Source organism: Stegastes partitus, unplaced genomic scaffold (genome assembly GCF_000690725.1).
Source record: "Stegastes partitus isolate 25-593 unplaced genomic scaffold, Stegastes_partitus-1.0.2 Scaffold1029, whole genome shotgun sequence".
NCBI classification, from domain to species: Eukaryota; Metazoa; Chordata; class Actinopteri; family Pomacentridae; genus Stegastes; species Stegastes partitus.
The window spans coordinates 242749-256775 of NW_007578760.1; the positions used below are offsets into that span (position 1 = coordinate 242749).

General features: G+C 41.1%; 1 protein-coding gene across 1 annotated transcript in view; it reads right to left on the minus strand.

Annotated features, from left to right (window-relative positions):
• The window catches only part of LOC103367224 (rap1 GTPase-GDP dissociation stimulator 1), a 19519-nt gene extending 13840 nt beyond the window's left edge, over positions 1-5679 (minus strand). The window contains exons 1-4 of the mRNA XM_008295193.1: positions 5583-5679; positions 3778-3882; positions 1448-1570; positions 492-617 (exon numbers count right to left, since the gene is read on the minus strand). Of these exons, the coding sequence (XP_008293415.1) occupies positions 492-617; positions 1448-1570; positions 3778-3882; positions 5583-5679 (451 nt within the window). The remainder of the gene's footprint in view (positions 1-491; positions 618-1447; positions 1571-3777; positions 3883-5582) is intronic.
• Positions 5680-14027: the final 8348 nt, after the last annotated feature.

Genomic DNA, 14027 nt, shown 5'->3' on the forward strand with positions numbered 1-14027 from the left:
TTTAAACAGAGAAACCAAAAATCCAGAGCAGCCTCTGGACTTCCTCTGAGCAAGCAGTTGGCAACAGTGGGAAGGAACCAAAAAAACCCAAAGGGGGAGAGGAGAGGAGAGGAGAGGAGAGGAGAGGAGAGGAGAGGAGAGGAGCCCAGTGCATCATGGGAATCCCCTGGCAGTCTAAAGCTATAGCAGCATAACTAAGGGACAGTTCAGGTGATCCTGAGAAGCCCTAACTATAAGCTTTATCAAAGAGAAAAGTTTCTTAAATGCATAAATGTACAATGCATAAAATTTGATCAAGTGATAGAAAAACATTGTTTTACATTTGAGAATTATAAGCCACATATATGGCACCTATTTAAACCGGAAGACAGCCTTGCTGTCTGTCATCTTCTGTAACCTTCAAAAGAACACAGACTCATCATGCCTCATCATCACGCTGTTCATCATTAGTAAACCCTGCTGACTGAGCAAGTACTGTCAGACCAACTTACAGTTGTCAAAACAGATGCGCCCAATGGCCCGGCCAGTGTTCAGCAGCATTTCCTGGTTATTGCTGTTCAGATGGGGAACCAGCACTTTTACCAGGCCTGCCTCGATGCACGGCTCCCTGACTGCAGCTACAACAGACACAAGGACAGGATTTATTCTCTAGAACTCTGCCTTAAATGCTCGATTGTACCAGTGATTACAGATTTATTGCAACATGGTATTATAGTTTCATACTACATCGCTAAAGCCAAAGGTGTTGATTATAGACTTTGTACAATTACAACTAGCAGTTAGAGTTTCAGCTGTACAGAAGTTAGCCACTATCTGAAGAATTTGAAAATCTCTTGCTTTGGTGGCTGCAGAATTAGTATAAAAAGACACAATGGAAGATTGTAACTAGTGCCCCCATATGGATGTAACTTAAGTAGAGCAACAGTGAAAAGCAGCTCATCAACTGCAGCGTTTTGGACTGGCTAACTTTATATTAACCTTTATCAGAATAATTCTGCATATAATGATTTTAAACCCCTTGTGACCAAAAGAATAAAGAGTTATTTCTGCCCTACATAGTGACATATTTTCATCTACAGTACATTTAGCATTATACTAAATATTCAATATCTGCTTCAGGCAGTGCTATTTGAAACACATTTCAATACATGTTTAAAATGGGTGGAATCAAACCCTAAATGTGGTTGTACATTATACAGTCAAATGTAATGAGTCATCATTTTACATTATTTCACATTCAACAGTTCCCTGTAATTTACCATGAGTGTGGTTTCTCATAAAGGGCAGCTCCCCAGAATATAAAAATTACACCATAAATCTTTTGGTAAAGAAAAAAACAAAACAGTAATTTTTTACTCTAGTTGGTCAAATAGGACACTGGGCTGTTTTTTCTACTGTTCATAAAACAACAATATAAAAACTATTAACACCTAAACCAATACTGTACCTTCTCGTGCCATCTCTGCTACCACCAGAGCCACCTGGCAGCTCAGGCTGCTTTTACTCCGTAAGGCCTGAGCCAGTGTGGGTAGAATCCCACTTCTGACAATCTCAACAGCAGCATCTTTCTCTGTGAACACACAAATGCATTTGTTCAGAATGATCACAGTGTCAAAATATCTAATCATATCACAGCATATACCTGAAAGATGTCATGTGAATTTAGGTTGGTCATTTTGGTTTTGACCATAAATCTTTGAACAAACTTCAAGTCAAAGGGTATATAGTTTATCTTTTCTCTATTACCACGATGAGACTTTTTCTTTCACAAATTACATGTGACAGTCTAACAGGTCAACACAACCACCTTTATACCATATGCTCAATTTGAACAGACGCCAAGACAATGTAAGGAACTTCTCATGGCTTTATTACATATATGTGATTTAAATGTTGATTACATGTCCAATTAAACAGCCAAGTCTCTCTTTGAAAGCAATTTGTAAGGTCATACCTGCAACTTTTTTGTAAGATTATAATTGTAGCAATAAAATGTGGTTCAAAGGGAAACAACCAAGATTCATGTGTTGTCATTTTGGACTCTACTTGGGTATCAGGAGTGAGTTTCCCTCGTATTTCTGTTGGCAACTAATAGAAGTCTGAATAGAAGAATCACCATCTTGTTTTAATAGAGGGGTTTGTGTGTCCCTGTGATCCTGTGAGCTATGATGTTGGGGGCAATAGCCCCTGGTAGGTTCTCCAAAGGCAAATTGGGGGGAGGGACCAGACTAAGAGTGATTTACAGGATCTCAAAGATAACATAAATAAGGGAAGGCACCACTTTGCCCAGCTAAAGGCAGCTAGTGTCTGGCGGCCGAGTCTTGTCCTCCCAGCCCGAAGAGACGACACTGGGCAGTCACCCAGTGAGCCCACTACCCACAGGGCTGGAGATTGGAGTCAAGTGAAATGCCAACCAGGAAGTGGAAGGGGTGGACACCTAGGTGCTGACCCCTAATGGTGTACACTGGTTGTGGGGATGTAGAAGGTCCCTTTAATGGCAGGGAAGGAAGCTGAGCTGGCACAGTATGTGGAGTGGTACTGATTATATATAGTTGTGCACATCCTATTCACAGTAAAGGTTCTGGAACCAGACTCCTGGAAAGAGGTGAGAATCTGTCCTTGTACAGAGTTGCCCAGGGCAAGAGGATTTAAGCAGGTGTGAGGATATTCACAAGCTAGACTTTTCCCCAGGGAACGAGCATTTCAGAGCAGTTGTCACTGGATGGTCTCCTGGAAGGGTTTCTGCCCGGGGATTCCATAGTTCTCCTAGGTGTCTTCAATGCAAAAATGGAAAATGATAGAGAAACCTGGATGGGAGATGATTGGGAGAAACGGCATGTCTAATCTGAACCCAAGTGGTGTTCCATTTTTGGACTTCTGCAGGAGTCATGGATTAGCCATAACAAACACCATGTTTGAGCATAGGGTGCTGTATTTGTATGTGCATGTATTTTGCCTAAGGTCAATGTTCGAGTTTGTAGTTGTATCATCTGATCTGCAGCTGTATGTCTCAAACACTCAGGAGAAGAGAGAAATAGAGCAGTCAACTGATGCCCACCTGGTGTGGAGCTGGATCTGACAGCAGGGAAAATTGCCGTACAGACCTGCTAAACCCAAACGTGTAGTGAGAATCAGCTGTAAACATCCAGCAGTGTTCCTACCTCTGGAAGAATTCTCCTACATCAAGAGGGAGGTTGGGGACATTGAATCTGAATGGAGCATATTTTAAACCTCTATTGCTAAAGTGGCTGTCAGGAACTGTGGTCAGGAGGTCACAGGTGCCTGTAATAATGGCAACCTGAAAACCCGCTAGTGGATGCCGGCAGTAAAAGAGGCCATAAGGCTGAAGACAGAGACCGTTCAGGCTTGATTGCCTGTCCTGAAGCAGCAGATACATACCAGTAAACCAAAAGTGCTGTAGCTGTGGCAGGAGCAGAGGTAACTGTGTATGCGTGGTACGATTTGGGGAGGCTGTGGAGAACACTCACTGACAGGTTCTCAATATTTTTACAAATACTGTACATGGTACTGTTGGCTCCATCAGACTGTGACCTTCAGTGTACAACGGGGCGGTTTGCAGCCATGTGCGAAGCGTCCACAATGAGTATCAGCACCTCCAAATCTGCCGGAAACCGGTGGATGGCTCCCTCTCAGTTGAGAGTGGGGTTTCTTTATATGGGGACATAAACCTGTTTACTCACTCATATTATCAGGAGTAAGTGTGTGTGTGTGTGTGTGTGTGTGTGTGTGTGTGTGTGTGTGTGTTACACCACTTACTCTTTTCTAGCAGCGCAGTTAACACTGTATCCAAATGACACTTGAGCTCTTCGTCAATCAGCTCTGTACTCACACTGATAGCCTTTAATGCGTCGTTTAGAGAATCTGCAACACACACAGACAAATATACACCACCAAAAATGTTTTTTAAAAAAGTCAGTTTCCGTGTAATATCTAAAATTTCATCATAGGAAGTATTATAAGAGAACAAAAAAAAGGAAATGCTGCATTTCTTTCATTGCTATGCAGATGAGACACAGTTATATTTATCTATGAAGCGTGATGAAATCAACCAGTTTGTCAAATTTCAAGCATGTCTTTAAGACAAAAGGCCTGGATGATCTGTAAATGTATACGTTGTTATGGCCGCAATCACCCAGGCTGCCAGGCTTTCTGTTTTCTTTTGTAGGTGCTATTCCCCTAGACTTGCTGTGCTTGGGCCTGGGCAACAAAGCAAGTTCAACATACCCAGGATGTCTTTTCATTATCTTGCTTTGCTAAGCCTTTTTCTTCTTCTTTTTGCTAAGATTTTTTCTTATATTAGTATTATATTAGATTTTAATTTTTAGTCCTATCAATATCACTGTCCCATCATTCAGGCATCTAACTAGAACTATAGCTATGCATTCCATTAAAGTTGTTGCAGATGGCATGCACAACAATTTTAGCTTTATTCTTGTAGCTTCAACCCTGGTGATGTTAAACAGTCTTAATAGCGTATTACATAGCGTATAACAGAAAAACATTATCGATACCAGTCGGTGGGCATACAGTAAATCTTATAAGTTCAACAGGTACAAGGCTTTAGCTCTCCTCAAAGACCGTCTCACTCTTTGGGCACTGAGCTCCACAGGATCTTCTATGAATGGTGATGCAATTTTCCAAGAGAATTGATTTGCTAGTAGGTCAAACATAAAATTCTTAGTATCAGTATCATTATTTTATTTTTGTTTTAATATTTTTGTGAAGAGGTAAGTAAAATAAATAAAATGCAACATTAATAAAACTTCAGGTACAAGAACATCCAGGAACATGCAGTGAATCACACAAAAGATGAACAGCCAAGTCACAAGATAAAGTGACAATGACACGGGGAGAAGTGCAAGGCTAAATACACCTGTAGCCCACTGGGAACATGACCGAACAATTGCAAAATGCAGGACAAAGACAGGAAGTAATACTAAAAATTTCAACATCAAGCAAGTTTAAAAAAACAAAAAGAAATCAATCTAAATCCAAAGTCAAAACAACAATTGGCTTTGTGAACCTTGATCTATTTCCACTCCTGCTAATTAAAAAATATTTTGCTATTGTGCTCTGATTGCCATCTGTTGGCAGCACCAACAGGCTCCTTAAATCTTGTTCAAATCATTATTGCATAACAGATTACATTTCCAGAGGCAGGACATATCATAACTGGGGATTTTAACCACGCAGATTTAAAGACAGTTCTACCCAAATTTGAGCAACACATTAGTTGTTCCACCAGAGGGGAAAACATACTGGATAGAGTTTGTTCTAACGTCAAGAAAGGCAATCAACACCATCTTTACACTAAGGCCAATCAGATCATTTGTCCATACTTTCAACCCCAGCATACAACCTCCTCAGAAGAAAAGCTCAATCCAACTTGAGAACTTTAATAACATGGCCTGAAGGAGCTTCCTTGTTGCTGCAAGACTGTTTTGAAAGGACTAACTTGGACATCTTTGAGAATCCGGACTTGGAGGAATACACATCAGCTGTACTCTACGACATACAGACCTGTATTGACAACCTCACAGCTTCTAACGGTGATGCCTTACTGGCAGAGGAACTAAACTGCTTCTTTGACTGATTTGAGGTGAAAACAACAACTATAGAGACCACATCCTCACTAGCCTCAGACAGCCACAGCCCCATTGTGCAGAAGCATAAGGACAGTGCTAAGAAGAGTGAATCCAAGGAAAGCTGCTGGTCCTGATGATGTGACGGGGTACTAAAAGAATGTGCAGATCCGCTTTCTACGGTCTTCACTACAATCTTCCACATCAATCATCCCATCCTGATTGCCAAAAAAAAGTACATCATCAGATGGAGAGCCTGGTCCTGCAGCACATCAAAGCCTCCCAACAACCTTTCACCCACACCAGTCTGCCTATAGAGCCAACAGGTCAGGAGGATGACATTGTCACTGCTCTTAACACTGCACTGACCCACCTTGACCACCAGGGAAGCCATGTCAGGATGCTTTTCATAAACGTCTTTAACACTGTCACCCCCAGCAAACTGGTCTCTAAACTGAGTGACCTAGGATTTTCACAGCACACCTGCCACTGGATCAAGGACTTTCTGACCAACCGCCCCCAGATGATCAGAATAAGTAACCACTTCTCTTACAGTATCACACTCAGCCCAACAGGGCTGCGTGCTGAGTCCCATCCTCTGCTCACTGTACACATATGACTGTGCCCTAATCCATAACTCTAACAACACTAGTAAGTTTGCAGATAACACTGTGGTGACTGTGGTTGCACTTGTCTCAGGAGGAGATGAGAACACCTACAGAGATGAAGTCCAAAGATGGTGTGGTGTTCAGACAACAATCTGGTCCTGAACTCCACAAAAACAAAAGAACTCATCATAGACTTTCAAAGAAACTGAGCAGGCCCTGATTCCCTAACCATCAATGGGGACTGTGTTTAAAGGAACCCTGTCTTCAGGTTCCTGGGTAAACACACGGATGAAGACCTCTCTTCTGTCAAACATTCCAAACTGTCTGGACCTGACTTCTTATTATCTGTATACTTTGTATTTATTTGTGATGCAGTAAAAGATTAACCAATCTCACTGCAAATCACAATAAAGATATTCTGTTCTATTCTGTTCTATTCTATTCTATTCTATTCTATTCTATTCTATTCTATTCAAACGTTTTAATCTGACTGCCTTGATTTAAAAAGTTCTTTCTCTTTCTTTTTGTCCACTGAAATTTTTCTTGTGAGACCAGAAAGCACTGCACTTTATAGTAGGAAAGTAAAATAGTCAGGTGATTGGGTTTTAATAAGTAGTCATCAAAAGAGAGTGCAGGACTTTTACATACACTCATCAAAAAAAACATTAGACCACTCTTGTTTTCTTCAATTTCTTGTTCATTGTAATGCCTGTTACTGCTCAATGTATATTTGCTTGGACAAATATAATGATAACAACAAAAATAGCTCATAAGAGTTAAATTTATCTGACATCTTTGATATCTTGACATGTTCCATGGTTTTCTTGATAATAACCAAAATCACTTAAGTTCTTACATCAATAGTTATGGCATTGTACTGCCAAAAACAGTGCTTTTAGTCATTCCATGGTTTCTTTTCTGTCTGTTATAGTCACATGATACACACAGGAGTTAGTACTTGATTGCATAACCATTGTTTTTGATGACTGCAGCCATGCGTCTTGGCATGCTCTCCACCAGCTTCTGACATTGTTCTGCTGTCACAGCAGTCCATTCCTGTTGCACAAATTCAAACAAATTTGCTTTGTTTTTGGGCTTGTGATTCTCCATTTTCTGCTTGATGATTTTCTACAGGTTTCCAATTGGATTTAGATCTGGTGATTGAGCAAGCCAAGGCATGATTCCAACGTTCTGGTTTTCCATCCAGGCTTTAACTGACCTTGCCATGTGGCAAGGGGCATTGTCTTGTTGGAAAATCCAGTCATTCGAGGCAAGAAAGAGTTTTTCCAGCTGATGGAAGAACACTTCATCAACGAAAGGCAGAGGAAAGCCTTTCGTTGATGAAGGGCTTCTTTCATGCCCTGTGTGACTTCAGATCAGCTTCATGAAGTCGGTTTCCAACTGTCCTTACTGAACAAGTCACATTTCTCGACAGTGCCCACTCATTTTTAAGGTCCCTGGAGGTCTGACGACGATTCCTGACACAGGAAGAGTGCATGGTCCTCCCATGGGGTAGAAAGATGGCTTTAATGTAAGCAGGAAACCACTGTAGGCATTTGCATGTGCAGTGCTGCTTATGACATGAAATGGCCTCTTATATACCCTGGGAATAAAAAATAAGATTAAGCATGTTAAATAGGACATAAAGTATTATGCAATCAGCTCCATTTTTTGTCGTGTTCATCATATTATTTAGGTTATATACCTTTGGTGGTACCAGGCATTAAAATGAACAAGAAATTGAAAACAAGGGTGGTCAAATAATTTTTTCCAGGACTGGATATATGAACGCCTGTTACATTCAAGCTAAACTAAACAAGTTCACGCAGTGCTGATCAGCTCCAGCTAAATCTCACATTTCTATTGTCAGAGTTTTAAATTATTGATCGGACGAAGACAGAATAGGCCACAGTAACTAGAAGTGTGGTGGAGCCTACTGAAATGTCTAGTATGTACTGGCTAAAAAAGGAAAGCAATCAATGGCAAGGCTCCTCTCCACAGATCTGTGACAGACTGGGATTATCTATGCCCATGAGGATACAATCTGCCATCAAAAATAAAGGCAATGTTGTTTGCACTGAGGTTGTACTTTGTGGGCTGAATCTTAAATGCAATCTGTGCTGGATAAGACCTCACTATGTGATTATTATATTGTTTACATGAAAGCATGTTTTTGTAGGATAAATAATTTTCTCAGTATAGTCTGGTCAAATAAAAATGAAACAACTAATGTTAGCAAGTTTACCAAACAGACTAATAAGTTAACACAAATGAGCAGACAAAAATTGCAAACTTACCAAACAAAATGCAAAGCAGAAGATCCCCATAGTTACTGTAAGACCAAATGACTGCAGTGCCAGTACAATTTACAATGCTGTCAGTGAATCGTAAATGAAAATGTAAAGTAATTACCAATCTAGATATTTTTAGACATCTGGAACTAAGTGAAGCCACAAGGATATTCAAGAAGATGTGAAGATGTCATTTATCTTTATATGTAGCATATACTCCAGACCTAGATGAATATTTGAGCTGTTGCTGATATCAGCGTGGGTTCTCTCCGGGTTCTCCGGCTTCCTCCCACAAGGTCCAAAAACATGTTGAGGTTAATTGGTGATTCTAAATTGTCCGTAGGTGTGAATGTGAGTGTGCTTGGTTGTCTGTCTCTAAGTGTAGCCCTGTGATAGACTGGTGACCTGTCCAGGGTGTCCCCTGCCTTCACCCTAAGTCAACTGGGATAGACTCCAGCCCCCCCGACAACCCAGTGAGGATTAAGCGGTGTATAGATAATGGATGGATGGATGGATGATCCGTATGTAGCCTCGTAAGGGTTCATGGAGGGAACTTTTCAGAACTGCTTTGAACTCCTTCACAAGTTTCAGGTTCCCTCACAATTCTATTTTATTACTTCACAATACGTTTTTTGTCACTGTGCAATAAGTTTGCATTACCTCAGAATAGGTTTTGCATTACCTCTCAGAGGATTGATTATAGTTAAGAGTTAAGACAGTTGGGGGAACACTCTGCAGATCATATAGAAAAGAGAGATGATGTGGTACTTTGTGTGTTGCATTGATTGCTCACTAATCATTTTATGGATATGTTTGGCTGTGGAACTAGTGGAACCTGCAGTAGTGTTACCAACACATCACAATAGTTCAAGAATACAATAGCTTCAACATATGATGAGCAGGCCAACCATGTTAATTCCCTGCACAACTCCAACTGCTTATGGCCGTTAGTGTTTCACCAGCTTTAAAATAAAAAAGATGCACAACTCAGCTCTTTAACAACCATGGCAGCAATCACAGTCACACATGCATCATTATCTAGGAGCTGCAATCTGCAACTTGCAAGCTACAGTCTGTCACAGTCAGCCTCAGCAGTGGTCAGTGAGTGAGCTAGTAAACCAGCTCTTCCAGCTAGCTTTCTAACTGCAGAGGTACAGACAGGGCAATTACAGCTGAGGGTGCACAGACTCTTGCTCTGGTCCCAACCAGTCATGGTCTGCTACACAATACTGTATCATAATACATAACGATAGTCGTGATCATTTATTTTGCAATGTCCTACTAATTAATTTAAGTTAATAAAAAGGAGCTCCACACAACATGATTGAATCCTTTACATTGTATTTTGGACAAACATTTTCAACTTCCCTATTAAACAGATGCATGACAGAATCATAGAGTTCCTGTGTGCTGCTGATGAACAGACTTCTGATGATGATGCTGAATACACTAAGTTTTCTGTGATTAAAAATAAATAAACCCAGTATCCCAGAATGAGATCTGTACTGGACAGTTCTTCGAGCTCACGTATCATGACCACCATTCAGTGTAATTATATGAAGCAGTGTGCCCTCCAAGTCTCAAGGCCGGAAAGTAAAACCTCATATTTACTGATCATTCAATCTACTTGGACTCCACCAAGAAGATTTTGTAAGTTGCCGACACTGTTGTGAGCATTTATACTTGCGCTGGTGTCTATATCGCTCTGCAATTAAACTGCCAAAACACTAGTTAGTGTTGGAGTTTCCCCGGCACTGTGTTGAGTTTCTTTTTGTACTTTAAGCAATGGCAGCAAAAATGGTGTCGATCATGTTGAAGTCGGAGTTAATAAATGTTGAACAACAGCTATTTTTACTAAAATGTGTGTATCAGGAGAAAAGAGGGATGTCAGAACGTTTTGAGTTTTACATGGATTCAGCAAACTATGAAAACCAGAAAACAGCACATCGCTACACTGGAAGACATGGTTGTATACTATTACATATTACATTTTGTTTCACAGTAGCACTATACTTGTGCAAATCAATATTGCAGTGTAAACCCGTCATACTACTGGAAAGCTGCCCAAGCAGAGTAATCACTGTTGTTATGATATGCATTGCTACAACCAGTAGTTATATTAATGGGCTGATGTATATTAGGATTCAAACCACAAGCATTGTTCAAGCTTGACGGTGTGGAGGTTGCAGTGGTCGATGGCCATAAAGCACACTTGTCTGACTGGAGTTTGTCTCAGTCACAGACCTGCAGTTAACAGCTGCCTTTTTTAAATTAACAATAACTGTATTTATATAGTTTTAAATTACCATACCATAACAGTTACTCAACCATAAGGTATTATGTGCCATAACCTCAATCTTACTTTGACATTAACTAGATCCTATTTTCCCTGGATATAAATAAAAAGCAAGAACAATGTTTTTGTGGATTTTCCTGATATCAATGTTCTTGTTTAGTGATTTGGTTGAATAAAGTGATGACAACTTGCTTTTGCTCAATTACAGCCATTTATCCTCAGGCATCTTCAATATTTCTTCTATTGCCAGCATGAAATAAAAGTCAGACACAAGCTTTAAACACATACAGTACTGGCAATTACAAACACACCAACACAGTGAGGATAGACCTGCAGATGGTAATCACCTCAGCTAATCCCTTGAAAGTCGAATAGAAATAGCCTGAGTGGAGGGGGCTATCAGGCTGACACAGAGCCTGTTACGTCAGGATCTAACCCCCATGTCCTTCCATGAGTGTTTGACCATGTGCATGCGTCTATGTGTGTGAGAGCTGGCGAGCAACTTCCTAATCAGTCTCACAGTGTTCTGCCAAGGAGTCCCCAGGGTGCTTATTGCAGCTACTTCAAGTGCACTGCATGTTTCCACATATACAAACATTAAGACATTTGTACCTAATGTGTAGGCAGGGGGTAGACACAGTATCAGGGACAAATGTATAGTCTATTCCAATACAGCAGTCCAGCAATAAATCCGATCCCTGTGATGCTTATTATGTTTAATGGTGGTTCGGCTGCGTCAGAGAGCTGTTGATTCACCTCTCTGATCATTTTTTAAGCTGTAAATTTAGGATAGTGTTCATGTAGTTTTAGGGGCCATCTCGGAACAAGCTTTGCAAACTTTCTTAAATTTGAATGTGTGAGGCAATGGCTCATGCCATGTATTTGTCCCTTTACAAATGAACATTAATAAAAGGATGCCCATGTGGTTCATGCCTGAGAGCAGCAGTAGGGAGGACAGAAGCCACCAACAGTTAACGGCAGGCAGCAGTAACCCCAGCTTCAGATTAGGGTTGGGTGCTGGGTGGTGGTTTGCATTAACTTGTGATGCGTGACAGTCACTGGATACTGGATTCTAGTCAGTGGCTTCTGTCCCTGACATTCTTGAGCTACACAGTACACCATTACTGCCCAGTGGCACATCTATCTATCTATCTATCTATCTATCTATCTATCTATCTATCTATCTATCTATCTATCTCACTAGCTAGCTAGCTAGCTAGCTAGTTAGCTATCTCTAGGTATACACACACATACACACACACAAGCACGAGGAAGTCCGATATGTAGCTACTCACCGGTGTCTGCCATGGCTGCTGATCAGCAGGTTCTCTGCTGGCTCGCTCAATGCCTCTGCTTGCTATGTGTGTGTGTGTGTGTGTGTGTGTGTGTGTGTGTGTGTGTGTGTGTGTGTGTGTGTGTGGGGGGGTTTGTGGAAATGTGGCCAGAGGCGCAATGACCCTCCCTTCTTAAGGTCAGATGTACCCCAACTCTGTCTCTCACTTGGTCTGTCTGTTTCTCTGCTCCTCTCTCTTGCTCCCTTAATCCCATTACTGAACCATTTCTCTCTTTCTCTTGCTCCCTCTCCCGTTACGCATCTCTGTCTCTCTCACCCTCCCCATCTCCAACCCCACTGCGCCTGCGTTTTCTCGCTCTGCTCATTCGCTCTTTGCTGCCACATTGTTTTTTCACTGTTTGTCTATTTTCACACATCCATGCAAGCGTTATAGTTTGGAAAAGAGCTTCTGTTAAAGTATCTACTGTTCATAAGAATGCAATAACCAGACAATTATAATAAATACATGTTTTAGTTTTTTTTTTTTTTTAAAGGAAATAAATGAATAATTATTCATAAGTAAATACAAGGTCAAGGCCATAGCAAATTTCTCTTGTTTTCCAAACAAATTTTACACCTGAAAAAGTCATTATTAGGGTCCGAGGACCCCTACTTGCAAAGCAAGCAAGCAAGGAACAATAGTTCCTGCTGCGTTTCTTTCTTCTTATTATTTTCCTGACCAACGCGTTTGCCTTAATTAGACCCCCTAAACACGCTCAAAAACTCACCAAAATTGGCACGCACGTCCGAATCGGCAAAAAATTTGATAGAATGAAAAAAAAGAACAAAAATGCTCTCTAGCGCCACCTAGTCACAGAAAAACACACTAAAATGGCCCTAGCGCCCAGTAGGAATGTCGTACAGAGATCAAACCAACACCAAAACGTTCGTCTCAACGAGACCCACAAATTTCGTGCTGACACCCCTGACCTATCTCCAACAGGAAGTCTGCAATTTGCCTTTCAAAGTAAGAAAATAAGCAAAAACAGGTCATGTGACTCACTGACAGGCTGAGCAGAGACACAAACATGGCTCCTTCACCTTAACCCTAGAACACTAACGCCGGGTGATTTTCACCCGCACGATTTTTGTCATGTGATTTTCATTGTGTTGCTCATGTCTGAGTTGAATAGGTTGTTGTTTAGCTTCAGGCTGCTCATTGATGTCATTAATGGTATGTTTGTTTCCCACCTCCCATCTATGGTTTATTCAAGAGGCATGCGTTAGGGTGATTTTCACCCGGCGTTAGTGATAGAGGGCAACATATTTTATGGGTGGCATTTACCCAATGCTAGTGTTTATGTGTTGAAATCAGGCGCTCTTTGCACTTTTCAAGGGAAACAACATTCAGGCCACATCCTCTGCCCCATTTCATCCACAGTTGTCATCCTGTCACAGGCCTAGGCTGTGTCCGAAATCACTCCCTATGCCCTACATAGTGCACTATATAGGGTGCACGCCATTTTGTAGGGGTGTCCGAATGTTAAGTTACAAATGATGCACCCTATATAGTGCACTCAAAATATCCCACAATGCACCTTGAAAAGTAGTGTACAGCCAATGGTCACTAACCAAGCGACATGGACCATCATGCATTGCGTAGAAGAAGAATGGCAGACGGACGGGAGCGCGAAAGCTTGTCGTACAAATGTAAGTAATTTCCCGTTTAAGTTGTAGTGTTGAATCTTGTTTTTCCTGTGTCGTAGCCATGTAATAAACTCCGAATTCGATGTGTTTGCACTACGTTTATGTAGCAGAAATATGGCTAATGAGCGACTGAGCTCGCTAATGTTAGCTTAGCCTCCTCCATATAGTCGTTGCCGCTAAGTTTACACTGGATGAGCATATAATTTCTAAATGGTACGTTGTGGAATTGCATGGGTTCACCACACAATC